General features: G+C 31.9%; 1 protein-coding gene across 14 annotated transcripts in view; it reads left to right on the top strand.

Moving 5' to 3' along the window:
- LOC115212040 (serine/threonine-protein phosphatase 2B catalytic subunit alpha isoform) overlaps positions 1–24,123 on the top strand; it is a 169,830-nt gene that overhangs the window by 105,186 nt on the left and 40,521 nt on the right. For all 14 annotated transcript variants that reach the window (XR_005001234.1, XR_005001229.1, XR_005001230.1 and 11 more), the window contains exons 5-10: positions 4,093–4,238; positions 14,558–14,697; positions 14,847–14,924; positions 16,736–16,830; positions 20,548–20,673; positions 22,752–22,829. Coding sequence is in view for 8 of the 14 variants with exons in the window: in XM_036507309.1 (XP_036363202.1) it covers positions 4,093–4,238; positions 14,558–14,697; positions 14,847–14,924; positions 16,736–16,830; positions 20,548–20,673; positions 22,752–22,829 (663 nt within the window). In the remaining 6 variants the exon portion in view is untranslated. The remainder of the gene's footprint in view (positions 1–4,092; positions 4,239–14,557; positions 14,698–14,846; positions 14,925–16,735; positions 16,831–20,547; positions 20,674–22,751; positions 22,830–24,123) is intronic.

Below are 24,123 nucleotides of genomic sequence, written 5' to 3' on the forward strand. Positions count from 1 at the left end.
AGACACAGAATTGTTAACTTGCAGAAATTGTACTTCCTTCTCAATCATATTCTTCCAATTTCCATTGAAACAAAGAAACTATTTTCTATGGTACAGCTTTTTGTTACAAAATTGTGGTCAAGCTTCAGTGGCAAAAAACACCATCAGTAAAACATATTTCATCAGAGAATATTAATCATTCTGACTGAAACATTTCAAGTATTCAGGATTTTTTTTTATATACAAACATACAATTTTTTTTTAATTGGATAAAGTTTTTTGTTTCTGATTCTTTCTTCCACTTATTCAAAACTCTGAAAGAGTAAAGGGAAAATAAAAATTGATGTCTATTCCTATGACTTTTTGTTTTATATGCTTGGTTTTTCAGGGATAAGTTCCTAGAAATTAAGCCATACTTGGGAACTCCACCCCATGTATTAAAATAAAAAGAAAAGTTTTTTTTTCTCTCAAAATTAGTGTTGTACTCAAAAATGTATCTATTGGCTTGGATTCCTCCTTTTTCCTCTTGAGCAGAATATTCATAAAAAATGTCCTGCAATTATATATAATTTAGTTATGTAAACATTATAACAGGCATGTAATTCAATGAAATAGACAATTAAATCAACCTACCACAATTCCAGTAAAAAGAAAACATGACTAACCAGTTACATCTATTGTTATGGTCTCTATAATGTACATATATTTTCTTTATCTAACAAAGTTGATTTACTGCAGTATCTATCCAGCTTATATCTAATTATTAAATTATTAAATTTCTGTCTAGAAAAGAATAATAAAATAATAAAAATGATAGTAATTCAGTTGATTGGTTACTTAATTTTGTAGTATTCTTTGTTTACCATTTCATTTTTATCTTCTGATGGTATGAGGAGCCCATCTATCTACAGAATTTTCAGTTCAATTACTTATATTTGTTGATCACAAATGTTACATTTTTCTGTAAACATGATGTGGTGATAGTTGACACTTGTTAACCTATTGCAACTTAAATAAAACAAATGGTAAATTATCATTTTTGATTTAGATAAATTAGTAAAACATTCAAGCGAGGACGTTGCCAGTGCCGCTGGACTGGCTCCTGTGCAGGTGGCACGTAAAAAGCACCATTTGAGCATGGCTGTTGCCAGTACCGCCTGACTGGCCCTCAGGCCAGTGGCACGTAAATGCACCCACTACACTCTCAGAGTGGTTGGCGTTAGGAAGGGCATCCAGCTGTAGAAACTCTGCCAGATCAGATTGGAGCCTGGTGCAGCCATCTTGTTTGCCAAACATCAGTCAAGTCGTCCAACCCATGCTAGCATGGAAAACGGACGTTAAACGATGATGATAATAATAAATTAGAAATTGTTTGGTTCTTTTATTCTTTTACTTGTTTCAGTCATTTGACTGCAGCCCTGCTGGAACACTGCCTTTTAGTCAAGCAAATCGACCCCAGGACTTATTCTTTGTAAGCCTGGTACTTACTCTGTCAGTCTTGCTGAACCACTAAGTTATGAGGACATAAACACACCAGCATCATTTGTCAAGCGATGTTGGGGGGACAAACACAGACACACAAATGTACACATACATATATATATATATACACACACACACACACACACACATATACATACACGATGGGCTTCTTTCAGTTTCCGTCTACCAAATCCACTCACAAGGTTTTGGTCAGCTCAAGGTGCCACATAGTGGGACTGAACCCAGAACTATGTGGTTGGTAAGCAAGCTACTTACCACACATCCACTCCTGTGCCTATGTTGTTGAAAATGCTTATTATAATAATTACTTACATTAGAGCAAGACCATTTACTTGTGATGGCTTTGATCAACTGAACTGATCGCCAGACATGCTGAAGCTATTTTATTTCCCCCAGAGGAAACGAAGGTAAAATCGATCCAAGCAAGATTTGAACACAGAACATAAAGCAATAAAACTATTGTTCAGTGTTTAGTTTGGTGCTTTACCATTTCTACCAGTGATAAATTTTTTCTGGTGACAATCTCATATCTAAAATGTTTAATTACAATTATTTCATAATTAGATTTAAAGTCATAGGGAAATGTGATGCAAACAGGCTTCATATGGAAATTCATTTCTGTTTTTGCTACCAGTTACATTCCCTCACATAATTCAGCAAAAATAGTGGTGATTATTGAGCATATCTTCTGTCAATTCACATGTTAAGATGTGTTAATGATTGATTTTATCTAATGTTTTTTAACTAGTTCATGAATATCACAATTGTTATCCACCCTTTTCAAAACTACATTTAGTGAGATACTGATTTTCTTATTGCTTATGTTGAAACCAAGTTCCTCATGAGTGGTCTAGTAATTAATGCTATTTTATTCACTATCACTTGTTCAAATATCCTACTTGTGTGATCATCAACATTGGTATCTCTTGGTATCAATAAATTTATTCCCTTGAATTTATGTGTTCTAAGATGGCTGCATAAGCTTATTTCTAACAATTGCAACAATTGAGATACAACTGAACCTAAGAGACTTCATTGTTACTCTGCCTTCCCTCCTTTAACATCAGCCTTTTCTTTATGGCTACTTTTTAAGTCACATCTAATGTGGCACTTTTTACTCATGAATGGATGATAAACTGCATCAACAGTACACAAGGTATCATCAACATGAAAGTTTTTGAATATTCATTTTAGTTGATATGTGTATCAGTGCTCTAAATGCGTTCCCTCCTACAATTTTCTGTACATAAGCCTCTACAGCAATCACAGATTCAGTAGTCTTTAAACCACTCACAGCTGGTGATGTGACATTTCGACCTAATTCTGTTTAGTATGATCCATTCAAGAATTTTGTTATTTCTAGCATGGTCTTACTAACATATGCACCACAGACTCACCACTTATCTGACAAAAGTGTTTCAAAACACTTTGAATATATTTTGACAGGGTTAATGGTTGGTGTCACAGATAAAATATATATCTTGAAAACTTTTCTATTGTAGCCCTATTTTACCACTGATATGCTACAATGAACAACTCTGAGGTTACTGATGATGACAATGGTTTTAACATAATGTATTTACTCCATAAAAGATGGAAAAGCAATGTTATAATCAACAGATTGTTTTTTAATATCAAAGAATTATTTTGTTATATTTTTTGGTTAATTAATTTAGATCCAGTATATTACAGGCACTTTAGACATGAAAACAATTAATAGTCATAGGATAACAATTTTCAAGTAGATAAACTATCAAAAAAATTTAAGTCTGTGTTAGTACAAGTATACAAGTATTCTAATGAAAATTTTATTCAGTTGAGGCTAATAATTTACTAAGTGTAAATGTTTGCTGAAATATGACAGTCTTCAGCTGTGGTTTTTAAGTTGAAGAGCTTTTTATGACCCATTGTCATTCTGGCAGTAATAACGTGGACCATTTTAATCATAGCACCTCATTCTTTGTTCTATTATTAGAACTTTTGCCTGAAATGTTTTTATTACCCCAAAGTATTCAGATCAAACTTTTGCACTGGCCTATATTATTACTCTTGTTGGTATAGTCATTCTTTCAGAATTCACTGCTTGAAAATTGATATTAGGTAAGTTTTAAAATTGTAAAATCACTGTGATTTTAAAAAATACTAATTATCACAATTCTGAAAATCATTTGTTGAATGATGAAATATTCTGCGAACTAAAACCAAAAAAACATTATGCAACTATCAATGTGAAGTCAATATTTTCTATAACATTAACAGAAATGTACCTTATCAACTAAATGCGTATTCTTATTTGGATTCAACTGACTGCAAAATGTCTTTAATTCATTGATAGCTTATCTGTTCCATGAGACCTTATTTTCATAGATTTGAAACAACACTTCCTGGTTATTTTCAAAGTTCCTTCAAAAGCGTTTAATATGCTTGTTTTACTTTGCATTTGTTTCACAGGTCGCAAAGTTTTCAGAAGGGTCTTTTGAAGATGGTTTTTACCAAACTCATCTGAGAACCTCCTCTTTGTATTCATATGCACCCCAAGTTTTCTGTACCTTAACACAAGTTTTATCAACATTTTCTTTTTGAAATTAATAATATTCTTTTCCAATTTAGGTAAAATCAAATACACCGAACGAGTATATGACGCCTGTATGGATGCATTTGACTGCCTGCCTCTAGCAGCCTTAATGAACCAACAATTTTTGTGTGTCCATGGAGGTCTCTCACCAGAAGTACATACTTTAGAAGATATAAGAAAAGTGAGTAATACACAGTCTGTATTTCATCTCTTCATTCTTCATTCTGTGTATAAATGTTCATAATTTCTGTATATTTATTGATCACTTTCTTGAAAATAGTAGTAAAAATAGTACTAATAGTTGTAACCACTATTGATTTCTCCTTGTAGAAGTGGAGGATGGACTTCACACATTATCCCTGATCAATTCAGCCATTTATTCCAGTATAGTATTTTATTGATTCTGGAACAGATCTGACAGGAGTCAAAAATTGCACCTAAACATTTCAAGTTTAACACTTCACCCATTGGTTTATTGTTGTATGTAAATATTTGTAAATCTTTTTAATAACATTGCAGTTGTTTACAGAAACCAGTTTTATCATTTAATTCATCCTAAAATAATCTCCATGCTCATAATTTGAAAGGATGTTTCTGGTAGTTTAGAATTTAGAGGAATTCTTCTCAGCCTTTTATGAATAAAATTTATGATTTTGGTATCTTCCAAGTGCTAATAACAGTTTATGTTTCAAAATCTTGGGAATGTTAATTTCAAAAGGAAAAATTGAATTTAGTACCAGTTTGCACTCATCATGCTCATCAGGGATAAATCCAAACTTCAAGAACTCCACCGAATATTGACAAGTCTTCTTGCTTTGTTTACTCATTTGAAAAAGGGCTGACACAGATCCAAGAAAGTGATGAAGTGATGATGATTTTTGCACAGCATAGAAAGAAAGGGATCCGAAGCATTAATCAGCAGTAGTGAGCAGAGTTGACTGCTGCTTCTATAAATGCTTGACACTGGACAATAGATATTGAAACAGAGAAACAAATACCTAACAAGTGCAGATACCTCACTAGGTATGCTGATTGGTCATAGCTATGAGTCATATGGTTTAAGTATAAATATTTCATGGTGATGATTTTTTTACATTTCAATATCCAAAGGTAGGCTTAGGGTCGACACGTGTGCACTGAAATCACTTGGAAAAATTTTCACAACACATGCTAATGCATGCCCCACGTTGAGAAACAGTGCTCTAGATCTGCAGTAAAAAGACACTCTGCATCAGCTATCCAGAAAGAAATGGAATGATAACTTCCTTTCATTTTTTCAATGTCATTAATATCTGATAATTTCATTTCACTGAGAAAAATTATGTTTACAGAGGTATTTATTTCAGTGGTCCAGTAAAATCTTTTTCTATTAATAGTTTTGATGCTTCTCACAAGCTGGGGAGAAATAGCAGCATTCTTTTGTCAGTAATGCATTGTCATTACAAAGCAATACAAGACTTTCAAGTATTCACATTAGTTATGAGAAATGCCCATCACTTTCACAACTTCTTAAAAATCTAACTTAAAATTGTCACAGTACACATAGCAAGCAACATCTACTTTTCCCTCTCATTAAGCCCTACTTCACCTTATGATTTGTACTGTAGATGTATTTTATGATGCATGTTTTTGCTACCAACAAAACAAAGTGTGTGTGTGTGTGTGTGCATGCATGCAAAATCCATTCCTTCCTCCAAAATATGTAACTTCTATGGGTGTAAGAGTTTCCTGGTGGCAAATACATTAATATATGCATATTTTGGGAAAAGCATATCATTCCTTAAAAAAGAAAGGGTAAAACAGAAAACTTTCTTTGTAGGCCATTTTAACATTAAAATAGGAAGTCTAAATTCAGGTGGACAAACATCCTGAATTTAAAATGAGCATATCCAGAAATATTTTCTAATGTTGAGGACTTTTTTTTTCAGCCTAGCATGGGTTAAATTGGTCCACTAATTTCTGTTATTATATATAGTCTTGGAGCTCTTATAACTAAGTGTTATTCTTGTCATAAAATAGGACTACTACTCAAACTGTAGGTTTTCAATTTTTAATATTCTCTCATAAATTATATTTAATAGAAAACTTTCTCTTAAAACTCTTATAAATTCAATTGTATTCATCCTACATATCTATGTTGGGTGAATGTTAGTTTTACTGAAGACTTGGTTCATTGTTCTGTATGTAAAGGCAAGTCAATTAACCTGAAATAAATATATAAATAAGAGTAAGGAGAAACAAACTGCCTTATTAGATTTATTTTCTCATTAAAAACTTTCAACTTCATGATCTAGGTAAAGCAAGTTAATACTTGTTCTGAAGATAATAGCTACATTGTCCAGAAGAGGAGGCATCATTGTGTAGATTTGATTTATTATTGAATTAAATTGCTTCTTTAGTTTTTAAAACAATAAGTGAGAAAAGATTTTTTTTTTTAAATATTAATTTAAAAGTTTGCAATTCTTGTTGCATTATACACAATTTTATATTAAGATTTCCATCAATTTGAATGTTTAAGTTAATACCTGGGTGTTATGTATATAAACTTCATTTTTCACTTCTGCTTAATGTATTGAACATATTAATAAATAATTGAGTGAAGTAATTGATTAGGCATAGTGCAAGATTTGTCACCCATTTACTACAGTTATAGGCAAGCACCTTTTTTCAAGTAGTGACTATTTGTCTTGTTGGAAATTGGAATTTGGTTTTAGTTTGATAGGTTGGTTAGTGCTGAGGAAGACATTCAGTTATAAAACACATTCTTAAATGTTCTATTTATAACTATGTGAATGTAAATATAAATTGTTACTGCTATGTAAGTGCTATTAATTTACAAAGGTTGATTTCTTATGTAAGCATGTGACCTTAGTTTTATTATGTAAGAGACAATCATGTCTTTCCTGAAGCTGTTAGTTATGTCACCTGTTTCAGTTGTCATGAAAACATTGTTATACTAAAATAGTTAGCAATTAGGGAACCCATGAACTGCATAAGCAAATGGGGGAGGTCTTTATGTAGCTACTTAACCTGCTAGAAACAACAAACAAATATCTCTTAAACTGACCTTTCATTTAAGACTTATACAGGTCCTATGTCAGTCAAGGTTAACTCTGCATCTGTGTGGGCAAGTATGGGTGTGATTTTTTTGAGGATGACTGGCAGTTGCCCATACATGCAAGTTTCCTTCTCTCCACATCACTGATAATTATATATGGGAAAGGCCACCAACCAGGACTGTTAGAGCTTGGCATCAGTGTTGTTACAAGTGTTGTCAGTATAGAATAAACCAAAAGAGAAACTGCTTAACATCTTACCCAACTCTCTAACAGTTCTACAAATGTATTGCCCTGGATTTTTACGTTTTTTTTATCAACTCCAAAAAGATAAAAGGTAAAGTTGACACCAGCAAGATTTGAACAGAACAAATGCTCTAATAACTCTACCAATTTGTCACCTTATCAGACATACAAAAATACTGAATTGTCAGAAATGGGATACTTTTAATCATAAGTCGGTTCAATCAGATCCTGGGGCTAAACATCTCTTTGAACTAATCAAACAGCTCGCTAGTTATAGCAGAGAGTTTCTATTTATTGAGTGACCTAATTTGTGCTACAGGTGGTTGTAGTGAAAGTACAATAGCTACTGTAAGAAAGGGATGAAAAGTTCAGTGTATCGTTTCCTCTTTTCACATCAATAGGATCCTCTCCCCACACAAAAGGCATATCAATTGCAGCATGTTTAAGAAATGTAATACTGCTTTGTAGTAAGAAATGGATATTGAATATGTACAATCTGTGAAAATTAGAGAAAAATTAGTCAAGTATGATCTGTTAGATGTGTAAGGTCAACTTGATAAAAGGCAGAACATACATGAGTTTACTAAGTTGTTGGACATTCCATGCATCAGCCAATGTAAGTAGTCATGACAGAAGCACTAGTAATTGACATGACATGAAGAGATGACAAGCTATACTGATGGCCTACTCAACTCATACTGGATAAATGGATACTAAGGCAAGGACAGCTTCAGCAATGAAACAGCAATACATCTTGCCATGGATTTGCTGATGTAGCATGGCACCACCCAATAATTATATTAAACATAGAATATAACAAGCAAATGAAATTATTTTGTTCATTTAAGTCATCATGGTTATAATCATGTGGATGCATGACTAATGTATGATGTTGATGCCATCTTTACCTGTATATGATCAGGTGCTTGTTTTTCATGGTTAATCATTATATATACAAAAATAAGCTTAGTGCTTGTATTTGAAAGAGTAGTGACATAATAGTTCAATATGTTCTTTAAATTATATATCATTCCTACAACCAAGGTACTTGAGTGACATTGATGGTAGTGTATCAAGCAAAATGCCTTCAAGCACTGGTTCTCAGACTAATGAATACCAGTTCTAACCCCACCAACTAAAAAGTTAAAGCTTTTGTCCTTTCTTTCATCACCAAAGTGTTGGACAGTTCAATCATTTTTAAACCATCTTAATTTTATTAAACTTGGTAATTTGTCCATCTTTTTAATCTTCACAAATCTCACTCTTAAGAGAAACACTACCTTACAGTATTTAGTTTTGTTTCTGAGTTGATAAAATAAGTACCAGGCTTTATTGGTGACAATCCTGTTGGCTAAATGCCCTCCCTTACTGATTCTGACCATGTACCAATATAAGAAAACATTACTGCTACAAATTAATTAAATTTTGTTTTTGTTTTTTTGTTGTTGTTTTTTTGTGGGGGTGGTTGCAGTGCTGTATACATGACACATTTTGAGGATTCTATGCTGTTTTAGTGGATAGTTAAATTTAAAGTATATAAACTTCTAAAGAACCAACAAAACCTAACCTACATCACAACTACATCTTCTCCATAAGAAATATTAGTGAATAAATAGTATCTCTTAGAGATATACTTAAGTTTCCTTTAAACAACCATATTTTGGCATCTTACCAACATTTTTCTCTGGTGCTGTTTTATATGTTTTCCTTCCTTTCCTTCATCAGCATCTGCCTCTCTGTATCTTTCTTAATAAAACTTCAATAAAACATTCCTCTCATCTCTCTTGTAATCAACAATTTTATTCTGCACTAAACAACCTCTAGAACCAGCTGTTTCATCCTTATTGCCTACAATAAAGTCTTACTCACTATTATTTTCGTTCAGTATTTATGATTTTTAGCCAACTTCATCGAAAGATTGAAGCTGTTTACTTACAATCTACTCTGTAACTTTAGGAAGACTAATGTACAAGTATAATTTAGCAGCAGTATGTTGAAGTATAAGAAATATGAATCCAACATATATGCATGTGATAACCATCTTATAATACAGAAGAATAAAATGAGCATTCACCTCAAACATTTAACCAGTAAGGAAGCCCCTATATGGTCACTCAACATGCTACAGTAGCAGCCAAATCACCCTCATATATATCATATATAAGATACCTTGGTATCTTAAAGCATGGGATGTGGCATTGGACAATGTTGTCATCTTTTTTTTTTCCACTTAGAGAGGGAAAGGCAACATCTATGACCCTTGAAGTTTTTCCAAGGCCTCTAAGACTGGTGAATAAAAGGGAAGAAATTATCTTCAAACTAGAGATCCTGCCCAAATGCTTGCAATTGAGTGAACTTCACAAAACACACCTAAGGACCAGCTGGTGATATTAAACTAAGTGGCAAATGATATCTACCATATTCCAAAAACTCAAAACATATAAAGCCAGAACAAGTACTACAAGATATCTTGTCCAACTATATTCCACTATATTTTCTCTGGGCTGGTATTGAAACAAACCTGCAAAGCATTTTGTTAAACACTGTATCAACTTTACCAATTCGTTTCAGAAAAAAAAATGACAAAATTGTCACAAGCCCTTCTTGATCAGGCTAAACAATAAAAGCAATGTTTAATGAAAGTAAAAACCATATTAAAAAATCAGAAAAAAAAATTAATTTGGTTATTATGGCTATTTAAATACTCATCCCTTTGATCTTGTTATGCATTTTCAATTACAAAATACAAAGCTTACTAAATTTGATATTCCCTCCTCTTCTCAAAAGTCCTTAGGATTTTGTTGATAAAGAAGTTCTATAAAAAATAAATGAAGGATTTAGTTTTAAGAAACAATAGCCATTTCTTCAGAATAATACTAAATATATGGTTTCGTAAAGACAAATCAGTTGAGAGTGAACCCCTTGAAGACAAAGTGATTGATAGCACAATAGGAAAGAGGAACAGCTACACATTTTCTTTTTAGATCTTTGTTTTGAATAAGTTTCTAAGTTCTGTCAGAATAATAAAAAATTTCAAGTGAGTGATGTTACCCAATTCAATCAATCAGTTCTTTATACTGATGTCTACTTAAGGTTTAAAAACAGAAACTATGTCTAGGAAATGAAATTAAAAGTATCTCCCTTATTTTAGATATGTTTTATGTTCTCTTACATTACATTCATCATATAGACTTGCAAGTTGCTCTATCCAGTTATATACTTTGATTGAAAACTTATATAATTATAAATGATGTTCACTGAAATGCAAAGCAAACTGGATATAATTGATTTATATAAATTAAATTACTCTTTTTAAGTAAAAGAAAAGTTGCTCATAAATAATAATAAATGGTACTGTCCGATATAATCTAATATTTAAACATTTTTTGGCCAAGAGCGTAAAGTCAGTCTCTCAATAAACCAAGTTTAAAACACAATTTGATTTCTTAATTGAAAACATTTCATTTGACCTACACCGCTTGAGCTAAAGAACCTATATATGTGAGTACTTGACTTGCTAGAAATATTTGGCAAATTTCCTTCAAATGACACTTTACTTAGAAAATTGACAAAATGGATAATATAGTATTAGATATACAAAAAGACAGAATGCTCACAGCTGGAATATCTTTAATCATAGGTCTGCCCAGTCAGAATTGACCTGGAAGCTAAACAAAATCATTTATGCTCTCAAAAATGGTAATAAATTTCACAACCTTTGTCTCCATTCCATTGTATCTTTATAGAGTATCCATATAGTTGAAACATTTTCCTATTGTCATAGAGAATCTACTTCATCGTTTTCCTCTGCAACAAGGAGAGTATAAATATTGGTAGTCCATTTTATTGTATATATTTTAAAGTGGGGAAATTTCTAGTTTTCATACAGCATTATTTTTACCTTTTATATCCTAAACTATGCAATGGTGAATGTTTGCCCTTTAAGCCATTATGTTATGGGACAAGCATTCATCATAGGAGATATATGTGTCAGATACACATCAAACTCAACATGTGGTCAGAAAGTTGTCACTTGGATATAACTCTGCAAGCCAAAATCACTTAGATAATCGAATCATCATCATTGTCATTATTTTGTCTATTTTCCATGTTTGTATGGACTGAAGAAGTTTTTCCAGGACAATGTCTAATCAGCTTGTTAGTCCTCAGTCATATCTATGAGATCAGGCTTCTTTACTTATTCTTATAATTTATATGGTCTTCCTTTTCCACAAGTCCACTAGATATTTCACCAAACTGTCATCCTAAATATGCATTACATGTCCATATTAGTAGTCTTACCTTCTGTATGCCACAGCTGATTTGTCTTTTACCCAGTTTTTGACTCAACTCATTTGTGTTCTATTGTTCATACACACCAGCATTATTACATCCAACGGAGCATATTTGTCTCATTTCTTTCCAGCATATGCACATCTTCAGTGCCTGTGCTTCACCATCATACAATATTGCACATGATACTCAAGCATCATATAATCTGCCCTTTTTCCATCCCATTCTCACTCTACATTTTCAGAACATACACTTCCACTGCTGATTAAGTCACCAAGGCAACAAAAGCTCTCGACTACTTCTAGTAAACCTTTTGTGCATTTGAAATTATCAATTTCATGAGTGCTCTTTCTGCTAGCTGCCCCCATACATCTTATCTGAAAACCTTCTCTGTCAGCTTGTCCTTGTTCTCATTACATTTCTTGTGCACTCATAGTTTCATTGGCTTAGAATTCAATGCAGAATTCCAACTTATTTTCTAAACCATGAAAACAGCTGTAACCTACAAATGTCCAAGCTGAACATCATCCACTTAACTCTAACCAGTCTGTAAGGACTTGTAAAAGTCATAGGCACTATCCTGCCTCCTCTAACAAGCTTATAAAATTTAAAAAGTAAATTAAATACTTGCTAAATATACAGTGGTGAGTTGTACCACACCTTATATACATGCTTATGTCTATGTAGACTTAAATTTTCAGTCTTGAATGTATGACAGTATTGACCATGCACATGGGGCACTGCTAGAAACAGGTTATACAGTGCCAATCTTTAAACTGGTATTCCATCTTTCATCTCCTCTACCTACTATGGCTCATAAAATATGAAATATATGAAACCAAACACCAACCTGATCAAGCAAGATTCTTTAGATTCTCTAGCAAAATGATTGGACTACTAAATAAAAATGATTCCAAACTTCCCTAGACACATTCCATTCTCTCAGGAAATCTGCCTGAAACTTAGGCATTTACCATTATATATTCAAGGATCCAAATCATTACAACTTGTTGTTAGCTATAGCAGCAGCATCATTTAACATCTGTTGTCCATGCTGGCATGGGTTGGCTGGTTTGACTGAGCTGGCACACTGGAAGGCTGCACCAGACTCCAAGCTGATTTGACATGGTTTTCTATGTCTGGATGCCCTTCCTAATGCCAACCATTTCAAGGGTGTAATGGATGCTTTTTACATGCCAATTTGCATGACACTGGTATCTGCCACCTCCTTGAAAAAGGTGCATACACAATCTATGAATAAGTGAACTAGATTTGGTTTTGCAGTAGTTTACATTTGTGGAATTACTCTTAGTAAAACTTAGTATGTAAATTTCTTCAAGATTTATGCTTTTTTTCTAATTTTCTTCATTATCCAGTGATGAAATTATTATATGTTCTGTATGGTGTTGAATGACAAATATAAAAATATGAGAAATTTCAATGTTTCTTAAGAGTTTATCTGTTAATGTCTGTTCAATAACATTGCTGAAAATAACTGCTGAGTTATATTTTCTTAATTGTTTAAAAGACGTTTCTTCATTAATTACAGTATTACTCTATAATCTATTAATCTGGCAGATTGTCTTTGAAAGCTTGTATTTGAACAAATATCATATGTATTGTGAAATATATAAAGAACCTATCTCAAGCCTGTTGAAGGGCTTCTAGTCAGTAAAGCTATATGCTCTAGAGTAAATTGAGAGAAGTTGTTTTTTTTTTTTTTGGTATGCACATGCAGGTTTTCTAGTTAAACCCCTAGCAAAATATAAACTGTATTATTTAAAAAAACAACAATGTCCTATTGCCCAGCTCTCTTGTTTAGAAGGCTGAATTTTAATTTTGATTTTAAAATCAATACTTTTGTTGTTACCCCTCAATAAGTTGTTTCAATGATGTCAATGGAATTTACAAGATAAAAAAAATCATGTTAAATATTTTTATTTTACTGACTTGTTTATACTCTTAATGTGAAGCCAAAAACTTTACAACTTTAGGTTGCTTTAGTCTCCAATGACTGAAACAAGTGAAAAATAAGGATGGATAAACATTTGACCTGCTAATTGTAATGCTAAACCACAATTTCACCAGTTTGGGATGACCTATAAAGATCATGGGCACTGCTCTTCTCCTCTAACTTATAACAAAATGAAAACAGAAATTCCTATTTTTAATGGAGTCATTAATTTATATTGGCTACTGCATTTTAAGATTTCATTCCTTTGTTTTTCCACATAGCTATTGTGAAAGGAGTGTTTTATACTGTTTTGTTATTTACCAAAGAAAATTTAGTAGACCATTTTCAGACATAAGATTTAGAACAAGATTTTAGATCTTGTTACATTAGAACCACAATGTAAATAAACCAGCTTTCATTTGTCTGTCAAGCACCAACAAATATTGCTATAAGGAAATTAAAAAGATTTTTTGGTAGTTATTAGTTTTTATAAGAGACTGTTTCTTTACAAGTAAACAGCTTGCATTTATATTTCTTTTCCAAATAATTAATTAATATTTTCTGAGGAAAATAGTAGAAATATTTCACATTTATGTAAAGCTGAAATTTTACAAGTCCATTGCAAACATAACAAGCCAAACTTTTCTGTTTAGGTTGCTTTAAGTCCCCTATTACTTATTTGTTAATATGTAATTCTGGGAACTCCATAAAATATAATTGTGCTCATTTAGATAAATACTAGTGGACAGATATGTATCATAATGAATGAAGCTCTCAAAATCTCAGAAAACTTGTTCATCTGATTAAAAGTAGAATCTTAAAAGAAAGTTAGAGACAGGTTATCTGTAAAAAAAAATTAAATCATTGAAATAACTAACCATTCTTTTCATTACATAATATCAACTGTCAGTGACTAATGTTGCAAATAATTTGTTTTTCCTTTCCTTTCAGTTGGACAGATTCAAAGAACCACCAGCATTTGGTCCAATGTGTGATTTATTATGGTCCGATCCTCTGGAAGATTTTGGCAATGAAAAAACTACAGAACACTTTACACACAATAGTGTTAGGGGTTGCTCATATTTCTACAGGTGTGTAATATTTTCTATTTTTTAATGGAAATGTCTAATAGCTGGACATGTTAGTATTTACAAAACCTATTATACTGAATGACTTATACATAAGACATTTGGCTTTGTTTTCAAAATTTAAAATCTCACTGTTTTTTGCGTTTTTCCAGCTATGCAGCATGTTGTGATTTCTTGCAACAGAATAATCTATTATCTATAATCAGGGCACATGAAGCTCAGGATGCTGGGTAGGTATAAATTGTTTCTATAGTTATTTGTGGAATACATAATTTTATCTTCCACTCTACTCCAATTTGTCAACGTATTTGACAATTTAATGTACACTTTATTTTGAGTATTCTATATGCTTTCAATGAATCCCTTCCAACAGTTTGCTGCAAGAATTCATTCTCTCATGATCAAGCTAAAAAATTTGAATAGCTAAAATACAACCTTTATGCTCTACATTTTCTTCTCACTGAACAAAATGTTCTTAACCCCTAATCAATATTTTCAATCAATCAATTATCATTGCAAGGGTAAGAAAATATGCTCCTATGTATATTAAATTTGTTTTTCACTTGTTTGCCTCAACATTTCACTACACTAACTATCTTCACTCTTAGTGATTCAATGTTATTGACTTTTTCTCTGATAAACAAACCTCAGAGCAATAGAATTATGATCCATCTAAAGCATTTGACTTAACTGTCCAATCATTGTAACTGAGTTTGCCTAAAATAGTTTAAATTCATTCAATTGAATTATGACATTACTATTTTAGCTTGAGTTTTGATGTTCACCACACAAATCATTTATGAAATTAAAAAAGGCTTCCTGAGCAGTGAGAGAAATCATCATCATCATTTAATGTCTTTTCCATGCTGGCATGGCTCGAACAGTTTAACAGAAGCTGGCAAGCCTGAGGACTATATCAAGCTCTGTTGTCTGCTTTGGCATGGTTTCTACAGTTAGAAACCAACCACTTTGTTGTTGGATTCTACTGCTAGAAACTAAAACCAACCACTTTACAGAGTGTACAGAGGGTCACCAAATAGCTTGCAAGACAAACACCTCTCAACTGGGAAGAGCAGTAGTATTGAGGGAGGTGGCTTTGTGCCAGTTGATGAGAGGTTAAAATATAATTGAGGGATAGGTGTCTATCTGTAGAGAAGATACATGGCTACTCCAGTTAGAAAAAAGAGAGAGAAATGGTGGTGGTGCTGGTGCTGGTGGAGAAGGAGGAGATGTGTTGAGAGGACATACCCTCCCAGAGTACAGTCGGAAGGGTGAATGAATATAAGTGAAGTGGTACAGAAGATTGGACTGGGTGAGTAGGCAGGAAGGGGATTAAAGAAGGAAGTTTCATAAGAGTATGAGGAAAGATGGGGTAGAGGTGACTGCAGCAAGTGATGGTGAGAAATATAGGAGTGGCACAAAGGAGCTATAGTAGATATGTGAAGGCACTGAGAGTGATAGCAGATAAGAGAGATGTTAGTTCTCTTCCTATGTCTTCTGAATTTACATTGTTCGGGGTATATTTGTAGAGGATTTCATTAAAAAATATCTACTTCGGTGAATTTTCCGAAATCTCCCACCCCACCCCCTCCTAAAACACTTTCCCAAAAAAAAATTGTATATTCGGAATCTGCATGATATAACACATATTCGTAGAAAATTTTAGTTAAAAATATCCATTTTTCTGAAAGTTATGATCATCCAAAGTTGTTGGGGAAAAAATCTGTAGTTTATGCCTTAATTTTTTTCATGTTTTTGTTGTTTTGTGTGTAATTTTTTTCTGACTGTGATTTTACATTACTCAGCCTCCACTTATTAACCATTCAGTATATTTATGCAAATTCAAATTTTGCTTTGGGAGGTTATTGGAAGAAAATCCAAGATTAGGAAACAATGTAAACTGAATGTGAATTTTTCTTTTTACTAAGAAAATGATTTATATTACTCAGCACTTTTGTTGGCGAATTTTATAAACCATGTCTAGTTTATTTAATACAAAGATATGTAAATTACTATTCAAAGGGTATTATTTTTATTCCAGGTATCGTATGTATAGGAAAAGTCACCAAACTGGTTTTCCGTCATTAATAACTATATTTTCAGCACCTAATTATTTGGATGTATACAACAATAAAGGTTTGTATTTGTATGGAATTTTTTTTCTTATTACACCTTTTCAACAACCTCAAGTACATTTACACTAGTTAATGATATAGCTACACTGTAAAGATAAAAATTTCAAAGTTATTCAAGTTAAAATTGTAGCTCTCTTAACCACATTGAGCAGTTGCCTGGAGACCCCGTGCATAGGAGGGGGAAATAAGGCTGTTCTAATCTATGTATGCTGTGGCTTTCTATCATTAAATAATAAAGACTAGAGGCCCCAATTGCATTACCTTGCCAGGAGACCTGCAATGCTGCTAAGATATCCCTGCTCTTAGCTACAGGGGACCAATCGCATTTGAAATGAGGAAATTGAGTGTCTACATCAAAGGAACAGAAAAGATGTATTTCTTTTTGTAAATTTATTTTTATGATTAATCAGTGTAATTGAAATAATTTGCTATTGCTTGTTTTTTAAACCACAGATAAAAAATAATAAATATTCATTATAACACCCTAAATAATCCATTAGTAGTTTAACTTTCTTCTAATATATTTTTCTCTTTCTTGGCCACTGTCAAATTTGTTTTTTCATTGTTAATAATTCTCAATACTAATATATTAGCTCACTGTCAATATTAGAGAATATAAAATGACATTTATTCTCTAGGTAAGGTTGTCTTATGTACCGAGTACAAATTTTTTAATTTGATAATTTATACCTTTAAATTAAAAACTTCAAATTCAGTATTCTGTTAAAAAGGTTTATTTTAAAAATACTCCAAACTCTGAGCAAATTTTAAAGCTCTACTAAATTACTTTACATGTCAGAACATTGTATCACTCCATTTATATGCACAGAGTTAACTTTGTTATGAGCCAAGAAGTGTCATTGGGTAACATTATTTGTGTCTAGTAAAATAATAATAAAATGCTAACTTAAATTTTGATGATTTTCCCAAGTCTGCTATTCTAGTTAAACTGCTTCTGCATCAGCTAGGACATCTTAGAACAACCACTGATATTATATTTGAGTAGCTGTTTGTCATTCATTTGTTGAAAAAGAAATTAAACATATAGGTGCAGAAGTGGCTGTGTGGTAAGTAGCTATAGGCACAGGGGTGGTTGTGCAGTAAATAGCTTGCTTACCATCCACATAGTTCTGGGTTCAGTCCCACTGCATGGCACCTTGGGCAAGTGTCTTCTATTATAGCCTCAGGCCAACCAAAGCCTTATGAGTGATTTTAGTAGATGGAAACTGAAAGAAGCCCATTGTATATACATATGTATACATTTGTGTGTCTGTGTTTTACCCCTCACCATCGCTTGAGAACCGATGTTGGTGTGTTTATGTCCTTGTAACTTAACAGTTCGACAAAAGAGATTGATTGAATAAGTACAAGGCTTACAAAGAATAAGTCCTGGGGTCAATTTGTTCAACTAAAGGCAGTGCTTAAGCATGGCCACAGCCAAATGACTGAGACAAGTAAAAGAATAAAAGAATATTTTAAATGTTGGCATGGGATAGTCACACACATTGTTATGATGTATATTTAAAGTTGGCTGATTTCTCTTCCCCTCCTTTCTTTGTCTCCCTCCCTCTCTCTCTCTCATTATCATCTATTTAGCAAAATTTCTTCTGGCATGTTTTGAAAGTTAAAATGCAAAGCATAAAAATTCTGGTCAATATAAGGTATAAGAAAGGCAGAGAGCTAGCAGAATCGTTAGCATGCTGGACAAAATGTCTAGTGGCATTTCATTCATTTTAGTGTTCTGAGTTCAAAATATGCCAAGGCCAGCTTTGCCTTTCATCCTTTTGGGGTTAATAAAGTAAGTACCAGTTAGTCCTGAAACTGCTGGCCTTGTGCCAAAATTTGAAACCAATATTAGATGTAAGAGAATGATTTTGTTTTTTCTTTTTTATTATCATTCTCGTTTTTCTTATCTTATAGTGAATATAGTTCCATTCCATTTCTAATTTCACTTATATCTCATCTCAAAATGCTCTTTGGAAAATCTTGAATACAACAATTACTATGTACACAGTTACTAATTTCTTGAGCTCAGCCTATACTTCAAAAAAAGAGTAGATATCTTTTTTTCTGAAACCATTGTTATGAATAGAAAGACATGCAAAGCAAACCAGATGCAATCCTGTAGTCAGAATCTAATCGTCCTCAATTTCAATCAAATAGTGGGTTGCTTTACCATTTTTGAATGGGTTTATAAAACAATCACCAATAATACTTTGGGTCAAACCCATTCTGCAGTACTTCCTCTGCTGAAAGGTTTGGTGCTTTTTTTTTTTTTTTTTTATAAGTGTAGTTATTGGCAGAATTAAAAAACAATCAGAGTACCATGCAGTATTAAGTTATGTTCCTTTACATTGCGAATTCATATTCTTTCAGGCTTGAATTTGTCTTTAATTCTTTCTGGGGTTGTTAAAATAAAGTACCAGCCTTGGGAGAACAGTTTAATCAGCTACACTCCTTCTCCAAAAATGTAGGACCTTGTATCTATTTCACATATAAAAGCAAAAGAAAGAATGATTTTTTTTTTTTTGCTGCTCTACTGAATTAATAATGATTGTATATCTGGCTTTAATAAGTCATTAGCTCAACATTACTACTAAATTAACCTTTTGTTGGCTTTAACAGTGGAGTTGAGAATGCATATCATATCTGTTCTTAATCTAATTGACTACTTTTGTAATGAGAAGCAATTATCTCAGCTAAAATTAATATAAGTTTGATAGATATTCAGCTCTTTAAATTATGCCAACTGCACTAAAATTTCATCAAATTCTTCCTAATTTATTATCATTCGTTTTTCCTTCCATTTTATTTAATATATGGCGTAACATTTTTAAAAAGAGCAACTCTTGTATTTTATAAAATTCCTTTTTAAATGTGTATTTAAAATATTTCTGCTTGTTTATGCATGTTTGTCTGAGAAGAGGAGAAAGACAAACTTAAAGATATAGGGAAAGACAATTATTTCATGAACTGTCATTCGTTTATAGCCAGACGTATGTGGGTGTATTCTGCAAACCAATGAGGTGGTGTTTAAATAGTTGCCTAATATACTCAAAATAACAACCAAATCTCACTCAAATTACACCTTACAGTTTTGAAAAAGGAAGAATATTTTCAATAATATAATCCCACATATATTGTCTGGAAAAACATTTTTCTAGATGGTTATAGTTGCAACACTTGATCATAGATCTGCTCAACCAGAATTGACAGGACCTAAATAAAACCTAATAACTATACTAATTAACAATAACGACAATGTTATGAAACTTATCACTACCAGTAATACTTTTATCAATAATTACTACTACAACTATTTCTAATATATCAGCAACAATTACTATCATAGAAATTGAAGCCAAATCCCCTTCAAATCACACTATGTCTTTAAAAAAGAACAGGCACATTTGAAAAACAGATGGGATGGTCACAGCTGCAATCCAATCCTAGATGATCTTGATAATGACTGACCTGGAGACAAACAACAACTCCCATTCTTCAAATTGTTCTATAACAGCCTATAAGTATTTGTTACAGGACAGGAGTGTAACTTTAAATAAGAATATTTTCATAATTATATCAACTATGTAACTTAATTGGAACTTTGTTTCCTTATTTGTTGATTGTTTGTTTGTTTTTTGTTTTGTTTTTTACAGTTTCCCATTTTTCCACTTTTACAGAGTTTTAATTTTTCTCATTTTACTTTTTTTTTCAGCGGCAATTCTCAAGTATGAAAATAACGTAATGAATATTAGGCAGTTCAACTGCTCTCCACACCCATATTGGCTGCCAAACTTTATGGATGTTTTCACATGGTCTTTACCATTCGTGGGAGAAAAAGGTTCATATCTTTTTTCTTTTTTTATTGTTATTAATGTTGATGTTGTTATCCAAGAGATGTTGTTAACAAAAGGAAAATGAAGTTTCAACATCATAGAGGTCACTAACCCTTATCAGTTCTTTTTCATTGTCACAATCCATTATGAAAACCTACAAATTTTCATTTAATCACATGGTCTTAAAAACCATAGCTTTCCATTCTTATCTCTCGTCAAGTGCTTCTCTACTAACTTCAGACAATCTTTCTTTACACTTTTACTCAATCTATAACTTAGTATTTTTTTTTTTAATCAACATTATATTTGCTAACAACTTTACTGCCATCTCTCTATTCAAGAATAAATTACTCACTTATGTGTATTCTTTTGCTGCCAAGACATCACTTTCTCAATTACTTTACTTACAAAGTTCACTCAATATTTCACTTCTTTAGCTCTGCCAAATTAACTGACTTAGACATTTCTTCATCTCTTATAACAGTTCTTTTTTCCCTTGTAATTTTCTTAGACCTGCTATAAGTAGCAGTCAGTTCCTCTCAAATCACACACACATGCACACACTCTCCTTTTCTCTCTCTCTTAAAAAGTGGAATCATAATGTAGTCATAAATATATACAAAAAATATGTGCTGGTCATGGTTACAACACCTTTGATCATAGGTCTGCTCAATAAGGGCTGACCTGAAACTAAATAACAACTGAAAATCAAAGAAACAAGCTTCTTTTCCAGAGGGTACATGGATTAATCTCTCTTCCCTTCTCACACAGAAATCTACTAATTCTGTACATTATGTATAGATTCATAAACAGAATATTTAGATCTTTTGATGATCTACTTTCCAACATAGTTAAATTATCTGCATAAATCAATGAAAATATGTATCAAATCTTTATCATAGCACCTTTCTTCTTTCTACAGTAACTTAATCTGTAGTCTTTCACTAACCACATTAATTTCACATTTTGACATCACTGCTGTTGTCACCTGACAATGATTTAAAGAAACAATACATAAATTTTTTGAAACAATTGTTTTCTTTTTAAGTGAGGTTAATACTAATGGTTGTAATAACACATAAAATATTGTTGTTACTTTATAGTTTGATTCATCCTAAAACTATAAGGTAATTGTAAAAAAAACTTTCTGACTTACATTTAAGTTATAGATTTAGTCTTGTAATGTGAAAACAGATTATTCTCTCATCTACTCTCAAAATTGTAATAATTTCTAGGTGTAAAGTACATTAAAAGGGAAGTTGGGAAGTAGAAGTTGATTTGGTTCAGCTAGAGCTTCCTATCGATCTTAGTAATAACTATGCACTTACTATTTTTGGATTATATATTCTTTAAATTCTTTCAGCTTCAAAACTGCAGTCATGCTGGTTGTGCCACCTGCTCTCAGCAAGTTGACTATTTAGGATCTCTGTTGTTTGGGTAGTCTAAGATCCTTGATTTACTACAGGTGCAATTATGTACATAGTGAGGTCCTTGAACCCTTCCACATAGGCTGGCCACAAGTCTGTATTCTGTCAAGAGAGTGCCCTAGGTGTGCAATACATCTTGCTGTCATGCCTTCTGAGCCATTGACCTATATTGGGTTCTTCTGCCTCATCCAACACTTCAGTCTTCATGCACTTAAGAGGTGATACTCTGTACAGCAATCTTCCCAATATTGTTGGTACCCTCTACTTAGTTTTGCTCACTAGCCAAAGTGAGATACCATGATGTGGTAATTGGTGTACACTAATGACTTCTGGGAGCCCATAAGTGAGAGCTGTGTAGCAGTTGGAGATTAATGCTCCTGTCCACATGTAACAGGTTTACAAAGGTACCACACATTACATGCTACACCAAACACCACAGGCTGTATGTATGTCAAATTTTTCTGTTGAATATTCGCAATTCTTATGAAGGATTATTATTGTTAACAATATTATTTTCTTTAACTTGTAGCAGACAGAAAGAAAATGATTTTATTCAAAATATTATCTGCACTTTCTTCTCAGTCGGTTCAATATTAGAGTATAAGTCTGTGAATTAATGCAGTAATGAAATGGTTTTCTGTTTTGTCTCTTTACAGTTACAGAGATGTTAGTAAACGTCCTTAATATCTGTTCAGATGATGAGTTGATGACTGAAGGAGATGATACATTTGAAGGTAACTTAATATATTTTTTATATAGTTTTATTTGTTTACTTTTGGCTTTTTCATAATCCTTATTTCTTTCTATTACAGGTCTATATGGAATATATACTTTCATACACACATGCACACACTTAGCATTGTTTTATTTCACTATTTTAAAATATTTATTAGCAGTTTTGAATTGTGTCTAAACCTTATAAATTATGAAACATGATTGCTTTGTAATGTTTAAAGTGCATATATTTTCTTTCCTGAAAAATAATTACATATTTCATGAAAATTAGTCCTATTAATATAAATATTAGGTCAGCAGTGGTGGGGGAAAGTAGAAAAGATTATAAACTAATAAATCCATTACATATATGCAATTAAATAGTATTTACTAACATGAATAGATTTACTAAACACAGTCACTAATTCCTGATGAACATTTTATTTGGCAAAATAAGTATTAATATTTGTTAGTAAAGCATTTAGTAAATTAAATGGAAAGCACATTTCTTTATTAAATAACTACCAATGTAAATTTTAAAATTCATGCTAGTGAATTCTGTTGTAAAATAGATTTTATTATATTTTTTAAATCAATTCCCTTGTATTAAGAGTAATTTTAATTGTTTGAAAATTTTATCTTTGCTCCATTCTATTTTTTCAAGAGCTATTATATTTTTCTGGATTAGTGTAGTATTTTATGTCTAAAAATAGTTTTGAATAATAAATATTTGTAGTTTTTATATATGCACCAAAAATAGAATTGAGCTATAATTTCAAAATTAGAAATGAATTATTTGTAAAGTTTTATGAAAATTACAAATAAGTTGAAACATATTTATTTGGGGCAAGTTGAATAAATTAAATTAAAACCTTTTTAAATTTAATTTAATATGAATTGATATATTTCCTTATGAATAACACTCTTTACTCATCAGTACATTATAGAAACTAGAAACAGTTATATATATATATATACACACATACATACATGTTAGATTATCCATAAATAAATCTTGTTTTTACCACTTTAAAATATATAAAAAGACCACATATATTTATTGATAATCCAATGTGTGTGTATTAGCTTTATTTCATTCTAGATAAGAAAGAAAATAATTTCTGTTGTTATTGCCAAATTCTTTATACATTTACAGATCCTAGTATTGTTGAGTAATTTCTTGTTTTGCTTATTTTCTTCTCTCCGAATGATTCCATTTATACATCATGTAACTTTCTCCTAAAGGATTTATAATGTAAACTTTACATTTTGTTTCTCTACAATTAACATGATGAATGCTAATAATAAATGTAA

This window comes from Octopus sinensis, linkage group LG1, assembly GCF_006345805.1.
Source record: "Octopus sinensis linkage group LG1, ASM634580v1, whole genome shotgun sequence".
Classification (NCBI taxonomy): domain Eukaryota; kingdom Metazoa; phylum Mollusca; class Cephalopoda; order Octopoda; family Octopodidae; genus Octopus; species Octopus sinensis.